The sequence below is a fragment of the Gobius niger genome, assembly GCF_951799975.1.
Source record: "Gobius niger genome assembly, chromosome: 1".
In the NCBI taxonomy this organism is placed as follows: Eukaryota; Metazoa; Chordata; class Actinopteri; order Gobiiformes; family Gobiidae; genus Gobius; species Gobius niger.
The window spans coordinates 10,853,546-10,877,930 of NC_136852.1; the positions used below are offsets into that span (position 1 = coordinate 10,853,546).

At 42.3% G+C, this 24,385-nt stretch overlaps 1 protein-coding gene across 11 annotated transcripts in view; it reads left to right on the top strand.

The window, feature by feature from the left end:
- The window catches only part of mecom (MDS1 and EVI1 complex locus), a 181,353-nt gene that overhangs the window by 48,701 nt on the left and 108,267 nt on the right, over positions 1–24,385 (top strand). For all 11 annotated transcript variants that reach the window (XM_079573436.1, XM_079573432.1, XM_079573437.1 and 8 more), the window contains exon 2: positions 4,296–4,636. In XM_079573436.1, the coding sequence (XP_079429562.1) occupies positions 4,296–4,636 (341 nt within the window). The remainder of the gene's footprint in view (positions 1–4,295; positions 4,637–24,385) is intronic.

Genomic DNA, 24,385 nt, shown 5'->3' on the forward strand with positions numbered 1-24,385 from the left:
ACATATAAAGGCCCCATGGAGAGAGGAAATTGTCTCTTATGAAGGAAGCTTTACCTTAATAATTGACATACAGGTAATTGAAATTTGCTACATAAGAATTATACAAATTGCAATAATGTATGAAATTTGATTGAACTCTATGCGCACTTGAATACAACTTTTAGAAACGCCAACACTGCAGAAGCAATAATTCAAACGCAGCTTGTAGGTTGGTGTTATTATTGAATATAAAAAGACACCAACATGTTTTGTAATCATGAGTAGTATTCTCCAAACTCATATTGATCCCATAGACACATTTAAATGGTGCACTGTGAACTACATTGTTTCATCAACTGACTAAACCTTTACAGTATCACCACGATTTGTTATAATGATGTTATGAGATGCTGGGTGTATGATGAATTGAGGTGTTTCACCGTGTGGATGGAGACTAATGCTGGGGATCATGTGTGATTATGTTTGACCTGGACCACAAGCCCCCCCCCCCCTCCCCTCAGGCTGTTATCACACGCTGCACATGAGCCGGACACGTATACATGACACCCCCAAAGCCCCGCGGAGGTGAAAGTCCATCTCCATATTTCCTCCTCTGAAGCCCCATCAGTCCAGCGTGAGCCTCCCGAATCTGCTGTGATGAAGCGATCGGTGCACTGGGTCCTACTTTACTTTATGATAAATGAGCAAAGAGAGGCAAAGGACATGGTGGAATGTTGTTTTGACAATCCATGAAGAATATTTCTTTCATTTTCTTTCTCCAACTAATATGACATTGTTAAATTAAGCGGCGATATCCTGCACCATTAACTCTTGTCATATTAATTTATTTATTATGAAGCAGTATATGTGAAATTTACAAAAAGGCCACATGCAGCACTACCCAAAACCCACTGCACCAGATAATATCTCCTGTGACATCTTGTTATCCATTTAAAAGCCCGTCTGTGTCCTCCTGGCGCCGGGGGTGCCTCTGACCACAGGTAGCTTATTGCTCTTTGTAAACATGTGTATCCATTTGTCCCGTGGGTCTGTCCCTGTGGCGTCCCTTCGGTGCGGCCCGGGTCACTCCTCCATTAGAGGCTTTGTCAGTGTGATTAATAGCTCTTTCTATCATGTTTAATTCACTCCCTGATGACTGCGGCCTGCTCACTGCTCGGGGTAATCGAGTGATGTATGAGTCCGTCCAACACCTTGTGGCAGAGGTGAGGATCATTCTACCCAGGCAGATACCAGCCACACCGCAAATCTATTCTATCCTAATAGGAATTAATGCATTTGGGATCGGGGATAACCATTTGAATGCAGATATATTGGGTGTGGTAGTTGCGTTTATTGACAGATAGAACTGAAAAGCAGAAATGTCCATTATGTTTTGAATTACCTAACACCAAATCTTCAATTCAATTTTGAGTTAGTAGTGGTTTTCGGTAGCACCGTAGAATAGCAATTGGATGGAAATGGCACGGTACGTAATAGAATCACTGCTAAACTACGGCAAGAACCCTCCACCCTCTTTAAAGGGACTATATGCAAGTTAGCCATTTTATACTCACTACTGCCACCTCAGGTCATACGTGTAACTGCACCTTCTATATTAAGCATGCATGACGGCAGTTCGGACCCAAAGTAACAGCAGGATTTTAGAGGCAGTTGTGGTGAATAGGTCTGGGCTCATTCTACACCTTAAGACATTGTTGGCACATGTAGGGGGAGGAAAATACATATGTTTTACATTTACCTCTGTATTGTCCTTTTAAATCACACACCAAAGTGACCTGTAAAGCAATGGGAAGTGTGCACAGGTCAGAATCACCTCTCAAAAGATTTGAATCAGTACATCACTTTGCGGTATCTCTGTGCTAGGAAACACATTTCCATAAAACTTCACATTGTCTTTCTCCACCCCAAAGCCCTTTTGCCAATCATCTTATCAGTGTTGTGTGATGCCCTGCCAGTCTCGATGCGCCGGTCCCTTGGAGTTCCCCTCTCGGCCCACAGCTCTGTTAATGCGGCTCTTTGATGAAGGGCGTCAGCTCGCACTGATGAAGTCATGTCCATTACTGCACAAATAAACAGGTCTGTAGCTTTAAGTAGTCTCGCACACATGACATGCAGACCAGCTTACTCCTCTGCGTGCATGCTCCTCACCGGGCCACCGCATTGGTCTAAGCACTGCTACGCTCTTTGACTTATCAATCATCTGCGCAAGAAACCACAATTTTTAAAGCCCTGTTCATCGCATATTTGCTTTTGGGCAGAGTTTACCTTATAGAAACCTATATGTTTATGAGCTAAAATGTGATCGTTGAGTCCAGTGGAGTGGTGGAATTTCTGCGCTAAATCAAATATAAACTTGGAGACCAGCGCAAGGGGGGAAATGTCAGTGGAGAAACAGCAATGGATGGATACAGTTACCTTTAAAAGCTCTTGTCCCCGCACCATATGGCAAGCCTCATGTCCCGGGCTCTAACCGCGTTACACAGGCGCAGTGCTGAAAATCATTACGCTCGCTCCCATAGACACATTTTCAGATTTCAAGCTCAGTCCGGATCAGCACTGCTTTTAAAAGACTTTTCTCTCAAACAGTCTGGGCCCACACACAAAGAGTGTCAAACATAATAGTTTCACAAACCGGTCAGGTACGACTACAGGGAGAGAATACTTGGACATGGTATTCAATAAGGTCACACTGCTGTACGATGGACATGAGAGTTAGAGAAATATGGTTTGGTTTATGAGGCTATATGTTCTCAATCTAGGGCTTTATAAAACATTGTACAAAGCTCGTCTTTGGGGCAACAGGGGATGAACATTTGGGATGTGATCTTTGAGCTGTCAAAATGACATTCATAAAACCATCTGAAAAGTGCAATGTAGAAAGGAACCTGAAATCTCAAAACCGGTAGACATCTAGCTCAAGACTTGTACAGGCTTCGGACTGCAAGCTTGAATACTGAATGCATTGCCGGCTTATGAAGAAAGTGGTGATCTACTGCCTTTCATGACAAGATCAATAAAAAGAAATTGTTTTAACACGTGATAAACACTCTTGTTTGAAAAGCCCGTCCTCTGATGTTTATTTGAACAGATCTTTATTGCGAGAAGACATGGTACGCTTCACTAACTTCTTGTTTCCATTTCAAATAGGATGAGGGTTAGGGGCCTCCTTTGTGGGCTTTGGTCATTGTTGTAGAACATGAATGAGAAAACAAGCTGCGGCTCAGATTGCAATTACAGTTCCAAGTAGAGCTGTATGCGGGCTATGCTGTGGGAATCATATGAGATTCTGCCGTTTATGGTGCACTTACTATCCTTTAACTACTTTAAAATTATAATCTACATGGCCTCTAAAATAGCTATGAAATTTTTAAATGTTGAATGACTGAAAAAATGAAACCCATTTGTGGTTAGAACAAATGGGTTTTCCTTTGTGATCGATCCCGTTTGTGCTATTGTCAGTCCTTCCTAACTTGTTCCTATGGCCTAATGACACAGACTGGGATGGTACTGGACCAGAACTAATAGCTGAAACATTATGTTGAGCTCACATTGACGACTGAACGGCTTCTGTTCTGTATGGTTTTCTTGTAAACTGTGCTTAAATGTTAACCATCAACTTCACAAGGTTTCATGTCACTTTGTACAACAAGAAATCAAAGTAAACAGCCCATTTATGTAGGGAAAGAAGACAGATCAAAGTGTGCAGCTAATCCTCTCCATGCTTGCTCAATCCACACGATTTAAGTATAGCGGTAATAGTCTTCTTCCAAGGTGAAACTTATTGTCCGTGTGCACAAATATCCTCCGTGAATCTCTGGCAACTCCCCTCTGCATGTGTTTGTTTTTCTGAATTGTTTACATTAGCCAAGTTAGCACGTAGCTGATTTTGTTCTGAAATTCACCTGATTGTCTTCCCTGGCTGGTGCCTGACTTCCTGTTTGGTTTGTGTGATTCCCTGGGCTTACGAGAAAGTACCGCGGCCCTCTGCGACGTGCGCTAGAAATAGACTTGCGGATTCTTCTTTGAATGACTTTCAATTTCTTGCGGAGGCTGCACTTCAATCGTTCAGGATACATTATGATCCGGGAGTTGCTCGCTTCCTCTTTCATTGTTTGTAAATGACTAATGAACTTATGAAAAAACAAATGAAAACTTGAACTCACCTTTTCATTCGTGATGCCTTGGTCAAAAATCTTCTATCCTTCATCTTTTTGATTGTATCTACCTTATGTGTAAGAGCAGACATGTGTATCAAACTTGTCCCTCACTTGGAGACTTCTCTGTTTGTTTCTCAGGTGACGGAGATGATGACTTCGACCTCTACCCCGCCGACATCTTGGACGATGTATGTGTCTCCAACGGCGAACCTTCCCAGTTCTCTGCGCTCACAGAAGACCAGGCATCACCCGCGCCCTCTGAGGAGGACGCATCGCCCGCCTTCCAGCACCCTCCACACAGCATGGTCTGGACCCGGGAGGATTGGTCCGTCCCTGAGGACTTCGAGCTGAGAGAGTCGTCAGTTCCGGACGCTGGTCTGGGCGTCTGGACTGACAGGAAGCTGGAGGTGGGAGAGAGATTTGGACCGTTCGTTGGAGAGTACACGTCCTGTCTGACAGACTGTACTCAGGGCTGGAAGGTAGGACAATTAAAACTACTATACTACACTATACTATACTATACTATACCGTAGTCATGAAGTCACATATAAACATTGCTTACGGGTATGAAAAACAACATCCAATTTGAACAACTTTTTCCACTTTAAAGAGATATTTCAGGATTTTTGACATAGGGCCTCATTTCCTAGTTATCCAGAGTGTTGTTGATTTCTGGAGATATTTTTTTTACTTCATGCAGTCCTTATATTTGAAGAGTTTTGTGATGCTAGGCTAGTGCTAGGCTAGCGCATGTCTATGGTAACTAGAAGCGTGCATTAAAAAAGTCCTCTTCAAAGTCATGGGGTAGTCCTCCAAACATTACCATATCTGATTTGCAGAAAGCTCCTTTGTGAATTCCACATGTAGTAATTCCGGGCGCAGGTAAACAAACTACTGTAGATCCTGTAACCTAGCAGATCACTCCGCCGCTGCGTAGCTTACAACCAGGAAGTTGATGCTGCTCAAATATAAGTTCTTTTAAATGCAAAATGGTTATATTTAAATAATTATTCAGTCAACACAGACATTTTTATCGGTAGTCTGGTGTTATAAGTGCCTCAGGTGCACTGTGTTTGGGCCAGACTGTTTTTAATGCAGGCTACTAGTTACCATAGACATGCACTAGCTTAGCACTAGCCTAGCACCACTAAACTCCTCAAATTTAAGGACTGCATGAATTAAAAAAAATGATATATCTCCAGAAATCAACAACACTCTGGATAACTAAGAAATGAGGCCCAATGTCAAAAAATCCTGAAACATCCCTTTAATTTAGAAAGTTTGTGTTCATCTACAGGTAAGAACGTATTCATGGTAAACTAGCAGCACTTCTATTTTATTTGTTGATCTGATCAAGTTCAGTGAAGGCGTATGACAATTGAGAAAGTTGGGAGAGACTCGCTTGTTTTAGTAATTAATAAAACTACATAATCACCAAAACAAGCATATTTTTTGAGCTGTGAAGCTGATAACACTGCTAAAGTCTCATATGGACTAGTGTGAATGGAATAAGCCGCTCGCATTTCTCCTCTGGTTTGGTGATCATGACTTGCACATCTATCATCATATTGGAACGTTGCACTTCATACTTTCTGAGTGTTCTGATACTTTTAAATGGTTTCGCTCACCAAAAATATCATGCCTCTGTCCCTCTGCCCCTGTGCTGTCATGTCCACATTTAGCCATGATTCTTTCGCTGTTTGCTGCCCACTGATGTAATGTTAGCCCCGGTTTTCTTGAAAGAAAACAGACAGGCTCCTTTGCTCTTAACTCAATTAAAATGAAAAGCTATAAATCCCCCAGTCAGCACGGTTAGGGACCCAGTGCGGCCATAGCTAAATCACATATTGGTCAACGACATAAAGAGATCGAACCCGGGGTCGCAGGGGAGGGTCAAAGGTCCGCGGTGGCCTCAGTCAGTGTCAGAGGCTGCGGGTTTTTATGGAGAAGGAGGATCGGCCCAGCAGACAATCCGCCTCATTTACTCCGCTGAAATAGGTCCTCCCTAATTTGAAGGGGTGGAATTAACTCCTCGCATTGTTCCTTTGTACAAGCAGATGAGATTCATTATGCTGCGTGCTCAGGAAAATAAACGAGGGAAGAAAAGTTGTTGCAGTTGAAAGGACACATTTTGGATACGAGGCAATACCAAAAATGGACCGAGCCAAGGCAGTAGATTTGCCAAAAATATGCCTGGATGTTTTAGAAGATTGTGCTATTAATTGAGATTACTTTTCAAGTCTTTTTCCGGTTTAAAAAATGGACTATGCTGAGAAAAAACTAATTTAATCTCAGCAACAACAAATATTCTCTATGTACATCATTTTTATTCAAAACACAACTAATTTGATAGCTCAACATTGACACATTTGGCTTCTTTTGCTACATCATACTGGTCTAAAGGCCTGTATGATGCCTCATTTGAAAGCTAAGACCTTCACAACAGATCATACGTTTTTTCTTGCACTTTGTAAGCGTTTTGTCATGTTTCCATTGCTTTTTTTGTCACGTTTTGGTCACCCTTTCATCACATTTTTGCCACCTTTTTGTCGCTCATACTTGTTGATTTTCTTTGTCATGTTTTTGTTGCTTTTGTTGATTTTCCAGCACGTTATTTGTCACATTTTGGAACCGTCGCTGTTTTTTGTTGCTTTTTCGTCGTTTTTTTTTTATTGTCGCTTTTTCGTTGTGTTTTCGTCACTTTTTCATCCAATTTTTGTCACTTTTTCATCACTCTTCAGTCATGTGTTTTTGTTGCTTTTTTCATTGTATTACTGTTGCTTTTCCGGCCAATTTTTGTCGCTCTTTGCCACTTATTTTGCTTTTAGATTTGGGTAACGCCAAACTGGAGAAAATGCATTCGGTTCATGTTGGGGTTAAGAGGTAACAGACTCAAATTCTATACTTTTTCTGTGCATAAATATTCAAATAAATGTTTTCTGGGAAAGGCTCACATTGCCACATAGGACAGTATAAACCTATATCTATTGGAATAATATAGTCCCTTCATACTTGCATTGCAACAACACTGGCAGAGTCAAATCTTCGATAAGCTCTCCATTGAGTTGGGTCTAAATATGATCTTATCTTCCCTCATATGAATGTGTGCGCTGTATCACAGAAGCCCAGTATAAAATCAATTATAAAAGACGAGATTTACAAGCAGCTGGACCATCTCAATATTATTCTACTTTTCCCAGAGTAGGAAATAAAGGAAGACGTAGTGTCATGAATTTTAATCTGTCTGTAATTTATGAGGGCGTTGAATAATAATAATATGTATTTAAGAAGGTGGGAGTGTGCGTGCATGTCCCGGGCCAGACGAATCGATGTGGGGGCGAGGAGGGAGGTTGAGCGTGGGGGGGGAGGGGGGGATTTTGAGATGGGATCCTGGCGACGCAGCACTGTATCACCATGTTTAATTACCGTCCTGACAGCGCGCCATAAGTCTTTCCATTAAGTAAATAAGTTGTAAAGAATTTATGATGAAATGCCACATTATTCAGAGCGGATATTCAGTGATGACATCCCTTTTTGCATTAAATATGGTAAACGTCAAGTTCTGCCCCGCTACCCCTCCCGGACTTCATCAATATGCCAATAAGACTATGGCGAGCGTCTGTAAAGAAAAAAAAAAAAAAAAAAAAGTAATTGATTTGAGTAAAGATAGATATGTTTGCTTTCATCATCAATCCCACGATGCAATGCAGCAAGGTGATGTCACCGACCAGGGAGCGATAAAGTGGGTGCTCCCATCTGGAAGGGCTGTGATGGAGCGTGCGGAGCGGCCCGGGCTGAGGCTCGCTGACAGACTCGGGGGAGTTTGTCACCTGGAAGGCCACCACTCTTCTTTGCCATCACAATAAATTTCAGGACTTTATTCATAAGAGGGGGAGAATGACTTATGGGGGCAGCGATGCTTTATGGATACAGGAATAGAGAGTTATGGGAAGGAGCGCTCCGGTAAATAAGACGTACAGTATACAGGAGGGAGAGGAGCGCGGAGCGGGGGGGTGCTAGGGAAAGATGCTGATCGAACTGTGACTGAGATGGAGCATTGCATAAGGGCCTATATGACTGACAACCTTTTTCCAAGTTTATCGGACACTTTGATATTTCTTTTCCCACTTTCAGGGTGAATAACTATAGAATTTTGTCAATGTATTAAACCGTCTTGCTCAGTGATCTTCAATCCGTGATCATATTTTGTACAGTGGCTCCTGTGGGTGAGACTTGTGAACTTTTTTTTTGACTTGTTCAGATCTGATTCAGTCCTATTTAGAGCTGTGTTGATCCTGGAATTGTCCTTCTGTTGTTGAAGTTTGGGATTGTAGACCTATATTTGGTTGTTTCAGAGCTGGATATGGATTTATACTTGCATTAATGTTCAAAAGACAAATATATTTTCCAATCGCTCTCAAAGGTGTTGTTGCTTTTCCTACATCTGCTCGAGTTTGATTCTTTTCTGAACAGGAGATAAGATGTGCTGGTGGTTGGCTTGCTGTGTATAATCCTGAAGCTACAACTACCTGTTTGAAGACTGTGCTCATTGTGCCCCACGGCTGAGGGGACCTGGGGACTCGTCCATAGCATTTGCATGTATATCTCCAACCCTCCGCCCCAGGACTCCCCGTAACGCCTGGATGCCCACCACTCCATATTCTGCTGTCTCTTTTCTCTGAATCATTATGCGCATTGAAATTCAAACTCCATTTGTGTCTGTCCTCTTCTCAGCGGCGGCAACAATACGAGCGAGACTTAGGAGCCGCGAGAGAGTTATCCAACACTCAATGAGCCTTTGGGTTTGCTCAGAATCACAGCCCCACAGGATTATGGCTTCTGGGCTTAGAAAGCTGGGTGCCTCCTGCTGTAGGAGCGGTGGGCGGGGCAGGTTAGGGGTGCGCGGAGGGGTGGTGTGCGCTCGGGCTTTTGTGCACCTCTCGAGTGGGAGGCTGAGGTGGCCGTGGGGAGGTGGTGCCGGAGATTAGCAGTGATGGTGAATGGGGCTGAGGATTAGGTGGCTGGGCAGGGCCTTTCTCCTGCTCTTGTCGTGAGAGTTTGGATGATAGGAGGAGGAGAGGCAGGTGTCTGGCCAGCTTTTATTCTCATAAGCATCACATAGACCCATCAGTCAAAGTGCTGTCAGAGCGAAAGCCTCCATTCCCAAGGCCAGCGTGTAGTCCGCAAGGCCCATCCTGTCCCAGACTGGAGCACTTGGCTTTCCAAGTTGACACATGAGGGTTTGGAGAGTGGAAAACAATGGTAAACTCCTTGGGGCAAATGTGCGCTTTGGGCAACAGGCTCTGTTCGCATTAAACTTTGCTCGAGATTTTCTTTGTTTGACAGGATATTGCCCCAGTAAATAATTGCATACTGAATTAACCATGTGCTACTCCAAAACATCTGCATTTCAAATGTTTAAAATTAAATGCTACTACCACACCCTCGGGAGTCCTTCCTTCTACACATTACAAACTATAGGTCGAGATACATTACACATCTGTTATTGCTCATACACATACCTGTTGCAAATCATGTGTAAATGTTACTCTGAATGGATGAATAAAAAAGACTTGGATTATGTTAAAAAAGATTTGTTCAAGTTTTTGAGATTTATTGTTGTTGGATCTAGTGAAATCATTTATCATGAGCCATATAGACTGATTTACATTTGAGCTTCATTTTTATTCAGATACGTCTTTCTTGAGTACTACGTTGGAAAACATCAAAACAAACTGCTCCGAAGTTGTCCCTGATCTTTGTCTCTCTCCACACACACCTCTTGCCACAGAGTGTGTGCTGGGAGAGGGCGTCTTCGGGGGGGGCGTGTCCCTGTCCCCTATAAGCCCTGTCCTGAATGAATGCAGATGTCCTGGAGCCTGTGGCCTGTCCCTGTACTCTAAGGCCCGTCACCTCTGCGTGTCACCCGCAGAAAGAAGCCCTCGGAGACTTGCCCAAAGCCCCTAATCCTCCAGGCCTGCCTCATCTCCTCCTCTGTCAGTGCTGATAGTCCCAATAGAAAACCGGGCTCAAGGGATGGACCCCTCTGTCACTCACGCGCTCCTCAATGGACACATATCTCCACGTTTTCTCACATAGATATACTTTATTTGAAATGCAAAGCGAATGAGTGCAGAATTCGGAAAGGCCGTGTCTATTCAGTGTATTGTAGAAGAGCCAGAGCCATCATCTGCTCTTCTCTCAACAGATGAGCCCGGCGTCGTGGTGCACTCTGGGATCTAATTAGCGCTTAATGAAATGTAAAGAGGGATACAATAACACCATTTAAATCTGTTTTTGTTGGGGTGATAATGTTTGCAACTGAGCACATGTTCACAAGAAAACAGAACGCAAGGCAAGATGGTCTTCTTCAACTCTGCTTCTACAACTCAAGCAATACCGCATTTAATATTGTGCTGTTTCTGATCGGCCCACCTATGATTTCTCCTGGAAACTATAAACAGCTATCAACAATCACTTTTCTTCACTCACTGCTCTGTCGTCCTTAATGCAGTCAACCCAGTCCGACGTATTCAACCTATTGTCATGTCTGAACCGTTGTCTTTGGAGGAGATGAGCTGTGAAAGCAGTGTAACTGGAGCCTGGTTGTATGAGAGGAGCCCTTTGTAAAACAAAGAAAGGGGAAAACAAGCTGGAGGTTCTGGATCTTCCTCCAGTTAATTGCTAATCCCTTTCTTCGGAAGCTAATCTGTTTTTGTTTGCCAGTGGTGGTTTCGACAGGTTTATGTCAGTCTGAAAATGGCAGGTTGTCTGAGCTGGGAATGATAGCAAGAACAAGTCTGAGAATGTAAAACGCTGGAGTATAAAGGAATTGCCATGTCAAAGAACTTAGATTGTAAACAAGAAAACAATCTGTTTATTTTGATGGATTTTAAGCTCTGTGAAGGCTCGCTCTTTGCAGTGGTACCCATGAATGCAAATAGCTAAAAGGAACAATTTCCTTTGCTGCCTATTATGTTCCACGTTTGTCTGAGAAGAAATAGGACAGATGGATGACAGGCCGTCCAATCATCTAAAATTATTATTTTTAAAAACAAATTGGTTAATTCATTTTCAAAACTTGATGCCAATCTCTCTTCTTCAACCTGGAGTTGTCTTGACACATTAATGATTTTTTTTTTACTATTATTATTCCCCTTCATTCCTCAACACTGACCCCCTCACTCCCACACCCCTCCTCTTTCTCTGCTCCCAGCAGGGAGAGGAAGCTAGGTTAACTAAGTGGACAAAGTCAGGCTGAATTGCAGAAAGGACAAAAGCCTTTCGCGAGTGGGGGCCAGTACCAGTCGGAGAGGTGTTGCCCGCGGCACAATACCAGGTAAAGGGGGTTCTCCGACCAAAAAAAACGAGGTCAAAGTGCACAAGGACTACTTTTCAGACCTAGTGAGAAGAAAAGAAGGAGTTTGATTGAAAAAGGAGAGGAAGAGGGAGTTCACCTGTTTGAAAAACTCAGAGGGGGGGGGAATAGGTCCACACCTCTCGCTCGGACAGTTAACAATGGGCGTCACAACATGTGCACAAAGGAAAGCAGGTCGATCTGATTGGAACCACATGCAGCGTCCAAGCCAATAACACAATGACACATGTCTAGACAGCAAAGACGGATAGATTTTATAAGGTGCATTGGCTCATAAGCAGCAGCCTTGTAATTCGCATTTATATCATTTATACTGGGCTGTTAGAGGGATCGAGAGGTATAGGTACAAGCAAGGAGCTTTACAGTGATAGCCTTTTTTTCTCTTGGGATGTTGGAGGGTTGTAATGGAATGCAATGGCAATATTTTTTTGTGTGGCAAGAAAGTTGCAAAAATTGACTAGTGTTGTGCATTATTGATCATTGTCATTGTTTTATAACTATATGGAAACACATACTTCCATCAGTTCTGCTGTGAGGGCCACTACATATCTGAAACATACCCATCAGCGCACACTTAGCCCCCATGGTCTGTAGTCTCTGACACATGAGCGTATAGCCTCTGCACCTTTCTCAGACAGGGGTGAGAATGAGGGGACCCCTAAACAGCATACAGGAAGCCGAGGTGATGAATTCCTTGTGCCGCGAGCAGCGTAGATACCTTATCTATGGGGGATTGATAGGGGGAAGCGCCTCTTTTAAAACATGCGTCTGATTGTTTCCAAATGTCCTCCAAAAATGAGGAGGGGGTACACTTTCTTTTTATTGGGGAAATGCAAATGGAACAGCAGCTGTGTCCACGCCTCGATGTTGCTCCCTCGGTTTTTAACTAGCAGTCAGATTCTATTACCTGCACAGTAAATCTAAGCACCGCTTAACGCAAATAATTAAGACTTAATTCTGCTTGACTAAACCTGTTTCTCTCTGTCTGCGCTTTTAGTAGCGTACAGTTGCAAAAAATCCATGTCCTTATCCTTAAAATCCATGCCCTTTTTTTCCCTTGGAAAACTAACCTTTGCAGTTTTATTGTAGTTTTTAAAAAGAGATTTTTGGAATCCTGGAATCATCCTCAAGGCAATGACAATACATGCAGATGCTTCTTAATACATAAAGATTGTATACCTAATATAAACATCCAACATGCACAACTAAAAAGATACTGCTATCTGAGATGAAATTATATATATATTGTTTGTGTATCTTCTGTACTTTTTCTTTTTCTTCTTCTTCTTCTTCTTCTTCTTCTTCTTCTTCTTCTTCTTCTTCTGCCTCTCTTCTTCTTCTTCTTCTTCCACGTCTTCACCTTCTGCTTCTTCTTCTGCGTGTCTTCTTGCCTTCCTTCTTCTTCCTCTACTTCCTCCTCTTCTTCCTCTTTATCATATATCATATACTTCTTTTTCTTATTCTGCTTCTTCCACATCTTTTCCTTCCACTTCTTCTGCTTCGTCTTCTATCTCTTCCTTTTCTACTTCTTCATCTACCTCTTTTCTTCTTCTGCTTCTTCCTCTTCTTCTTCTTCTTCTTCTTCTTCTTCTTCTTCTTCTTCTTCTATGTCTTCTCCTTCTACTGCTTCTTCCCTTCCTTCTTCTTCATCCTCGTCTTCCTCCTCTTCTTCATCTGCGTCTTTTGTTCTTCAACTGCCTCTTCTTTCACTTCTTCTTCTTCTTCCTCTCCTTTTATAATTGTGTAGTTTTAGTGGCTGAGTTTATTTAGTAAATTCGATAGGCAAGGCGACTTTATTTATACCCTGCATTTCGTACACAAGGGAACTCAATAGTTCTTGCAATATTCAAGACTGTCGGTGAATATTACAGTCGGAGGCCACATTATATATTTGTGTGCGTCTTACGGTTTGTTTCCTGTTGTCTGAGCGTCGCAGTTCAAAAGGCTAATGGAGAGGCACACTTGCTTTGAGAATCTATTGCTGTTTCAAGGGGGAAAAGTCCCATCTTAAAAAAACATGTTACAGGCCCCAATTATTGCATATTGCTCCTCCAATTAGCCGAGCGCATGCCGTTCCAAAAATGCGCCAACTTCCAGAGCCGCGAAGAGAGAGAAAGCAGAGGCCCCCGGGTGGCAGTAACAAGGTCCTAACCTCTACTCTGCTCTATTATGCCATAACGTTTTAATTTGAGCCATACCTTGGGCTGCTGTGCGCTCTCTCGTGTTATTGGAAAGTCAATATTTGCGAGGTTGCCCTGTCTTTGGCCCTCTGGAGTTGTCATAGAAGTGTGCACACAACACCACAGACAAAAAAAAAAAAGAGAAAGAAATGATTGGCACATAGGAAAAGGTAGAGCGATGTGCAATAAAAGTAATGATAAGCAAGTAGATTGGAACGGCAATGATTAGCTGTCATTGTCTTTATATGAGGGAGGGGAGTAACTTATCAGTCAAATAAATGGCAGATTAATCAATGTGTATAAATTTTGTAATTATACACTGGATCAATATCGGATAGTGTAAGCCATAACATGGATACTTAGTCATTAATGTTGACTTTATGTGCGATTTTACCGACTGGCTATGATGACGTATCGGACACAGCAATTAGCTTAATTACAAACAGTTACAGTGAACAACGTGCTATTGAAAGCTCCAAGAATTATATTTCTATCTTACTTTGTTTATTGTATTGTTGTAGTGTGTATAGTGCATTCAGGGTATTTGATCTCATTAGAGAATAGCACAGTGTAATGATTTGGTCGGCAAATGAAGATGATTTTTGTGTAACGCTGCCAAATGACAGTAAAGTAGTTGTACCATTATGGAGAAAAGCCTGACAAATACACATCCTGCATTTGTACATAAACTTGTAGGATGCAGGATGATGACATTATGCACTGGGTGTTCATGAATGACATAACTCTTTACGCTTGTCCCATGCCCAGTTAAATGGAGAGGGAGGGTGTTTCGGGAAAAAGCGAAAAAAAGGCACCTGTTGTTGTATATTTGATACACAATGTGAAGGTGAAGTTTGAGTCTTAAATTGGAAGAAATTAAGTTTATCATAGCACCTGCACTCTAGCATCAAGTTGATCATGTTCCCTATTCTAAGTACTTTAATCCAGTGTTTCCCAACCAGGGGTACGGGGGCCACTGGGGGTACTCAAGGACGTAGCAGGGGGTACTTAGAATTATTTCAGATTTTAAAAAACACTTTTTTTTTATAGAAAAAGCTATATGGTGCAGTACAATGTGTTGTTTTGGGAGAATTTTTGTGTTTATTTATTTTTTTGTCTCTTATAAATATCGCTTTTAAGTGATTGCTTTCTAAATACACTCACTCACACTCATAGACTCTAAATAAACTGCAACACTCTTGAGGTAGGGTGTACATGGACTGCCACTGAAAGGTCCGAGGCGTCCACAAGACAAAAAAGGTTGGGAACCACTGCTATAATCCACTCCATCAGCACCTTGCTAATGATTTGTTTGTTAATACCAGGCCAAGAGGCCACATTTATAAATTAGCACACTCTTTGTGTTTAATTGAGTTAATTACCATAGTAATAATCCTGCATCGTGTCATGGTCAATGATTATTTTGTAATTGCTTTCAGGTCACAAACAACTACAACACAGCCATCTGTTCTTGTCAACTAAATATGACAACACATATTAAACTAAGTGTTTTTTTTTTACAGTAGCACTCCGAGAAAATATATATTTATTTACCTTTATAAAAACAAAACAATGTATTCTAAAATGACAGAATTGATTTGAACATAATTGCTCCGCACATCTGTAATTGCCACATGTGCATCTCGTCTAATCCCTCGTGTGTTTTGGTGAGCTGCATTTCTTGTTTACATTTTACAGTAATTCCAGGAATGTTCTTCAAGCTGCAGCTGCATGAGTGAGATATCCCTTTTCATACCAAGCATTGTTCATTGTTTAAAAAGTAAATTGGTCAATAAAACGTAATGCCTGTTAGATATATTGAATTAGACACCGAGAACACCGTATATGTTCATGTGTTTTGTGTTAAACCACAGGAACCGATGGCAATGAGATGGGCTGAGATAGGATGTCATGAAAAATGTATTACGTATTTCAATTTATGGATCATTTGAACATATAGATTTATGAAGCCTCAAGATACAAGATAGACGGCTGGGCCCACAAAAGTAACTGCCAGGCATTAGGACGTACTGTATTAAAGCCACATTGTCTGACATTTATTTACTTCAAAAGTTAATTTTATACTCATAACCTATATTGGTTCAATCTTCTTCTTCTTCTGCTGCTGCTGCGTCTAATTCTTCCCTTCTTCTTCTTCTACTTCTTCTTCATCTACCTCTTCTTCCTCCTCTTCTGTTTCTTCTTCGACTTCTACTGCATCTTCTTCCCTTCTTCTCCTTCCTCTTCTTCTTGTTCTTCTTCTTCTTACTCTTCTTCATCTCCCTGTTCTTCATCTGCCTCTTCTTCCTGCTTCTTCCTTACTTCCTTACAGTCTTCTTCTTCCTACAGTCATTAGAACGTACTGTGTTAAAGCCACATTGTCTGACATTTATTTATTTATTTTATTTATTTCATTATGGGTTTTTGTTTGTAACAAAGTCAACAAACATGCATCTTGTGAGCGAGCTTGCATCCTCAGGCTTGTCCGGCAACTTTCACCGGTTTATCTCCATAAACATGTTGAATCTTACATGTATTTGTTTCACGGTTTGCTGTCTTTCGTTAATTTTTGCAGCTCGACGAGGTGCCTTCTGTTGCAATATTGGATTATACAAAAACAACTTGATTTGATTTAATGCCAAACAAAAGCCAAACAAAAAAAATGATAAACTTGCAGATTATCCCCTACTGATGCAAAGCAGGTCAGTGAATTAGTCTAGACTTGGCGATAGTGCAAATTACAATCAATCTTAAACCCGCGGATAAATGTGCCCTTGAGTGTGTTCCAGAGCGAAATGAAACAGATAGTGTTTATTCCCTTAGGAGTCGGATGAAAGGGGCGGATAACCCATTCCTATGCATGGTGACAAAAGGTCCACAGTGCGAGAAGATAGAAGAGGCAAAACCGGGCAAGTAGACAGGGCCAAAACAACAGTGATCGATGAGAGAGGGAAGAAACAAAGACGCTTCAGAGTGGGAAGAGTACAAGAGAGAGGAATCCATCACGCTGAATGAGACACCAGCGTGGTCGAGTCCTGAAGAACTCCGTGTCCCGTGAGTGCTACGTGCCGGGGGAGACAGATTTCCCGGTGGAGCGTTCCCAAATGATCCCCCCCCCCCCCCACAGTCCATAATAGGATTTTCTCAGATACAGCAGGTAGTCGTGGATCTCAGATAAGGGTTAATGCAGCCCAAAGGTTCGTCCTTGGCACAGAGCGCTATGGGAGTGCGCTGCGCCCTCCTCGCCGGCCCGCACTGTCAGCACAGATCCATCACAAGGGATTTCGACCCTTGAAACGGGCATCTCCAACAAGCTAAGGGTTGTCGGCAGAAGTAAAGGCCTCCAAGAAGTTGTATCTTTCTTAATAAATGAGCGAACGGATATCACACAGTTCACATGATTTTCTTTGTATAGAGATATTCAAAGATATCCTCATTTTGCCAACTTGTTTGCTCATCTTGTCCAACCACCATGCAGGATACAGACCCATAAATCATCCTGCTGGCACCGGCCTGAACTTCCTGAGCAGCTACCAGCTCCTGCGGGGGACAAAAAGCTCTTTGTGGGTTTTGCCAACTACGTCTTCTCCACACTTTGAGGACTTGTAGGTTTACGATGTTTTTCTCTCTTTATGAGTTAGTGGCTATATTAAAAAGTGCTGTGCCAACATCCCCTCAGTGTAACCACCTGTTCAACTGCAGCTTGTAAGCAGGTTTGTCACGGTTTGTTTGTGCACGTTGCCCTGGAAACTCCTCAGTGAGTAATTTGCTGAGTGACTCTTTGAGCATCGGTGACTTTTACATGTTGGTTGATGGTAAATTCGTTGGTAGTTTTAGCTGGTCATGAATCTGTACAGCCATCATCAAAGTCAGGACTTTGTACTTTGACTTCTTTACAAGTCTTTACAAGTTTACTTTACATCTATTCCTTGTTGAGTTCCATGTCATTTTATGTGACATAGAGTAATTGGTGGGCATACAAGTAGTATTTCTCTTTCAAGATTACCAAGGTCCTTTCTTTGTCGCTGTTTTGGGCTTCATTGCAAATCTTTGAACTGTCCTCCAGAAATCATCACCTCATCATCATCATTTTGAGAACTTCTGCGCTTAAATACCTGCTTTCTGATGTCCAATGCCAACAGAGGGCATTCCTGGCCAATTCGAAATCATTACGGTGCTCATCAGCCACATTCAGAAAGCAGAAACCCGCTTAAGATTCAGTTGGCAGCCTGTTCCAAAGTTAACAGCCCCATCCCAGACGATGATGTACAGTGTGCCCTCTCCTCTCTGCTGGTGGCCTCCCTCTTCTGTACATTCCTTGTCTCCAGCCGGTCCCATGCTCCGTGTGTGTTTGGATGGCTCCTCCTCACTGTCAGCCTGTGAGCGACGGCTGTTTTCCTTACAAGCCCAGATCAGGACAGCGGATTGGCCCCCGGAGGTTCGGGGATGTGAAGCTCCTGACACGTCCTGTAAATCTCCGCTGTACCGTCTCCGCTGCCGATGTGCTCGCTGCGATGAGAGCAGCAATGAGGCGTGAGCATGGACATTCCAAAGACCTTTTCTCACACATGTAGACCCTGGGGTTTTTGTTCCGATAATACTTGACAGTACTTAGTGGATAGCTGTGTTGGACACTTCTGGTCTCCAAATCCCAGTCTTTCTAATGATTACAGACAAGATGGATACTCGCTTAGTGTCTGAGAAGTTTGATGTTTGTGTTAATAGTCCGTGTAAAGGTGTGCATTCTAGTCTACATAGATCAGAGATAATTGGAAGTTAATGATGAGAAAATAGAAGCTTCAGTGATGACAATGAAACCTTCTTGAATGAAATGCACACTAGAATCCCATAATTTTTTACTTAAATGTAATTAACAGTCACCAGTTCACTTGGCCTTATATACCCAGATTGAAAGAAGAATCTTAAACAAGAATCTTACAATGATGTAGCTTCATTGTCAGATCTCAATATCAACTTGCAAAACCGAAGAGACACACCTTCGTCTCGACTTGCCAGACTTCAGGATATAGCTTATTGAGCCCTATTGTACTCACCCAGCCACATACGCTCCCCAGATTTTTCACCCAAATGAAAATGATTCCTGTCACTTGCACGCAGTCGGAAAACCGCTCTGTCTGTCCAATCCCTCACGGCGCGCTCGCAACCTCGCAAATAGGCCTGCCACTCTCACTGTCATCTACGTAACGGATGTCCCGGCGTTATCATGGGGCGGGGACGTGAGGGAATCCACTCCGGCATTTTCTCCCCCCTCATTTTGACGATGGTCTTTATGGACCTCTGTTTGTTGGATGCTTTCTCGGGATACTAATGTTGAATACATTGACTGATGGCTTTTATTATAGCTTCGTCAACAGTATTTTTGCTGACAAAAACTTGCGAAAAATAACGAGTAAAGACAAGAGCAAGACTCATTTTCCCGAAAGACACCAGAAAGAGCAAGATTTCCAGTGAAGCAATCTCAAGTTCATTTCAAAACCTTTCTGTCACAGTCCCAAAATATAAATAACCAGTCAAAGAACATGTCAGTTCCTTTATATTTCATTAGTCTTTCATTAGTCTTCCATAAATATATGTACTTTTTTGGGGCTTTGTCCACAAACAAACAGTAGGCTCTCATTTCAACCATCAAAACACCACATATGAATAATGCTATGTGTAAATCTTCATCTAATTTGATGTAATTAGTAGGGCTGGGTACCTTTAAATTTTTTCCGATACCGGTACTTTAACAATACTTGCATGGTTTACAATATCGATATCTAAACTTTTTCCAATACCTATACTACAATATTTGTCATCTAGAATCATATAACTGAACAAAAATGTTCATTTATTCAACAAAATACCATTTCACCATGCTGTCCCTGGACAAACAGCATGGATACCGGTACCTGAACTTTTTTTTATCGATTAACGCTACCCAGCCCTAGTAATTAGATGAACATTTTTTTCAACTACTGCATATTTTCATATAAACAAAAAATGTATATGCATCTACAGCTTGGCGGATACAAATAAAAGTAAAAAAACTTAACACTGCATGGAATAATGGCATTTTTCCCCCATGTGCACACTGAATTTTGCACACCACCACCAAGCGCGCGCCCTCCGCCCTATAGTGCCCCAATCTCCCATCAAAGCTCAAAAGCAGTGGTATAATAGGAGCAAAGGGGTGGGTGCGAAATAAATTGTGTCCTGGACTGGCAACCTAACAGCCATCATAAATAATGTAGGCCTATTTGAAAGGGAAGATGGGGCATTAGAAGCTATTTACACTGCGGGTGCCTTGCTATCGATCAGCGCGCGACGTCCCATAGATAAGAATGGGATGATGTCATGGTTATTTATGGTGGTTCCCAACGGTAAGGCTACAAAAGAGGTTCTGGGCTGACAGCATCATCAGTTCTTCGGGTGAACACGGGGATATGATGCATTTTGGCGTTAATGGAACAATCGGGGACAAGCGCGGTTGAGGAGCTAATACGAGCGCGCCCATAACAAATACACAGGGAGACGTAGGACATATAGACAGGGACAAGTCGATCTCCTGGTGACATACGGAAGCAGTGGGTCTATAAAACGTGGCGAGATGGATCGGAGGAGGAGGCTGCTGCAGAGGAGGACTGAAGGCAATGTGCAATAGACGTCGGAATGGGCATTTTGGGACTGCTCCCCTGAACGTGGCCTTAGATTAGATTTAGAGGAACTATTGAGAACAGTTAGGGTGTTAGTTGGGAGTTGAGATGGAAAAAGAAAATGTCTCTTTCTTTCTTTTGAAGTGTTTCAATTTTCTTGGTCACAACGGCAAATGGCCTGCCTTCAACTTCATCTGCAACCGCACCACTTGTATCAACTTCACGGCCGATTTCATAGGCCAAGGACTCTGAAACTGCAGGACTGGTTCAACTGGTGGTTCAACATTAGTTCACTTTTTTCATTTTCTTTTTCTTGTACAAGTGGGAACAAAATGGTGAAAAAAGAAAAGTAACAGTTGCTGGGTTGTAAACATAGGTGTCAAGTCTTCTGTTTTGACCAGGAAAGTACTGTATTTGACCCCACTGTACCACCGTCCTTCCATATTAGTATTATCCCGTAATTGTCCCGTATAATAAAAACAAAACATTCCTCTCCCTCTTCAAACTGAATTCTGTCACGAGCCTCGCAAGAAGTGCCACCTGCAGTATCCTGGGTGGCAGTTGTTGCGGGGTTTGCATAGAGCTGTCAAGTCTCTTCCGTCTTGGAGTTCGGTTGAGATGGTGGGACGGTTCGCAGCGGGCACCACTTGACAGGTATGTGTAAAGTGAGCAGCTTTGCACACTTGACCTAGCTTGCTGGCTTTCTACATCCTTGTCAATACCACACATGGTGACATTTGACACCGGCGTGGTGCTCATCCGGGTTTGATCTCGGGCCATGCTGGGACCTTTGTGTTTGAAGTGTGTGTGTTTACCCCTGTGTCTGTGGTGTCCTTCAGGTTCTTACTCTCTATCGCTAAAAACATAGTATCAGGAGGAGCCAGGTCTCCCCAAAATAAGACAATCTGAACCCCAGCGGGACTTTCCTGATTTAATAAAGGTCAAACAAAAACAAACTAACATACAAAATAAACCGGGTCACTATACGGTGAACTATAACTATACTGGCAGCCGTGCAGTCATATGTGAATACTTAACACATCACACGGATAGTCTCGACAGTCACCACTCATTTGCTGTAACTGCACTCATCAATTATGCTAGGGCAGGGTTTTTCTTCCTAGTTACCAAATGGAGCCGTGACAACACGTGTTAAACACCACTCAGTCAAATTAATGAAGAGGCAGCAGTCACACCACGGAAGACATGAACAGGGAAAAGATGACTAATGTCTCGTAAATTATCATAATATATTTCCGTATTCATTTAAAGTGTAGTAAACGCATGCTGACTGAATGTGCCGAGTAACGGTCTGTGGTAAATGTTACGTAGAGGGTTAAAATAAACAAAAGTGGTTCAGTGGCAAAATGGTTGACCTATAACGGTTGTCCACTGTTCAATTGACCCTGTACATAATTTCAAAACACAACAACGCCGCCCAAGAAGTAACTTCCTGTTGCGATCCAGCACACCAAAATAAAAGCACCATCTTATTCATTATTTCAGCAGTTCATTAGTTCAACTTTCTTTCTGCCTTACTATTAACAGACAAAACACTTCAAATGTGTGTGTTTAATTATATTCTTCTAATGTTGCAAGACCCTGCTGAACTAATCAATAAGACAAGCTGTGTGCTTTTATTTTGGTGTGTTGGATTGAAACGGGAAGTCACTTCTTGGGCTCCATTGTTTTGTTTGAAGTTATGCACAGAGTCAATTACATGTGTCCTTGAGCAATATAGTTTACTTACTTTGTCATAGTTTCATTTTTTATCTCTTAGTGTCCATCGGTTTTGCATTGGCGGTTAATGAAAGTTATCAATGAGAGTGCAAAAGGTGAACGGCCCATTCACTTTGGACAGGTTGTTTTATTTAAAAGATAATGCATGCAATATTTAGGGTTAAAAAGCTATTTAGTTGTGAAAATAGCCAAGCAAATGGCTTTTTTTTCTTGTTGTATCCATCTGCTCTGTCAGTTTGTGGTAAGTGATGATGTAACACATAAGCAACAACATTTCTCGTCTACTTTCCTCTGTCGAACACTCGAAATAGCCAAAGCATGTTTTGAAGCAAAGTAAGTCCTTATGGAGACTTCCCTCTTGACACTTCCATTAGCAGCATGAAAGAAACTCCCTCAGCCAACTCCATTGGTACACACTCAAACGCCCGTGCCGCCTTTGAGTTTGTGCAGAACTTTTCCCTCAATAGTAATTCATAAAACGCCCCGCAGATTAATTGCTGAATTTGAAGTCGCTGGAGAAACTCTGTATTGAAAGTTAGCAGAGATAAGATGGACATCAAACAAGCACATGTGTTTGCTTATTGGGGAAAAAAAGCTGGGACTTGTTATCAGGAATGGGCAGGACTTTAGTCACGTTGTTGTGCTGCCTTTCTTGTTTGGAGTGGAGATTGGGGGAGGTAGTTAATATTATGGGATGTGTGAATGTGTGTGTGTGTGTATGATGGAGTTTGAGCCCTGCTGTTAAACCTCAAGCTAAGGCTGCTTGTTGGCCGGATGCCAGAAGTTCTGAACTAATATTCACAATAATGGTCCTCCTCCAACAGGCCTTCTGACTGCAGCAAACAGTGAGTGGGGACCTGTGCCAGATTTGGGCAACAACTATGTTCCCTCAGTTCCACCTCATTGCACCCACTTCGACGTCTTCCTGGACTCTTTGGTTATATCTGGATGAACATACGTTGATGTATAGACATTTAGCATAGTATTGAGAGCCATGGAACAGCAGCACCTAACACACAAGTTTTTCACGTCTGATTGAAATGAACTTCTTGACCTCCCCCCACAAGTGAGAAGGCTAATGATGCTAACCGCTGCCTGGCACCGCGCTGCTCTCCGCTAACAGCACACACACACACACACACACACACACACAAAGCGGATGGGCCGGAGAATGGGAGACGTCGAGCGGGCACCTCCCTTACACAGAGCGGAGGAGGAGGGTGGCAGCAGCTCTATTCACTGGGAACGCGGAGACACAATGCAACAGGGTCAGCGGCGGGTCAGTGAAGTGCATGAACTGTGCGCTCACGGTGCAAGTGCAGGCAGGCCGCAGTCACCAGAGAGAGCACTGTCAGGCAAACAGTCAGTGGACAGGTGTGTGCGGAGAGGAGCTCAGGTGAGAGGAATCTACTGGTTCAGAAAGTTTTGGGACTCCTTTTAAGTATGCACTCTTTTCGGAATCTGAAATCGTTGCCTCTTTGCACAAAAGCTCCTTGGAGCAACAGTACGAGTATAATCATTTGCTGAATGTGTCTCTTCACTCTCTGACTGTTCAAATAAAGTCTGCTGACCAAAAAGTATTTTATGGGTTGAAAAACTAAAACTTTAATCAGTATAAGTATCCAAACCCCTGTCAAACTATTCAACTACAGTAAAGTGTATTTCCTTAGTGTGAAAATACTTGACCCACTGTGCTGTAGTCGTCCATTATATTTCACTTTTGGTGGTTGGCAACAAAATCTGTACTGTAATAAAAAATAAGTTAAGTAACATTGGAATACTATCTGGGAAAACCTTACCACTTCAAAATACTTACTACTAGTTCTATTGGATACTAACTGTTAATACTCCTTATACTATAAAGTTCCACTACTACTGCTAGTGGTATAGCCTTTCCTCACATTATTAAGGTAAAGCAATATTGCTAATGTCAAAAAAAGTATATATTATCCTACCTATAACCTAGTTTTCAAATGGTGATTGTGATTTCACACTTTTGATCAAACCGTCACAAAGTTCACATAAGAGCATCTTCCTGACCTTTCCACCCCTGCCAGTAAGTTGTACTAATACTGTTGCCGTGGCGATATTGTACAAGTGTGTCAAGTATTGTACTCATCTAACTTCTCATTGAAAAATATAGCTGAAATGTTGAAAATTATGCCTACACCTGGCCGCTATTTACAACATATGGCAGTCTATAAAATGGGGCACATCAAGGTCCTTTCAGTGCGTTCTATAGAGTACACATAAAACGCCCCTCATTACCCATCA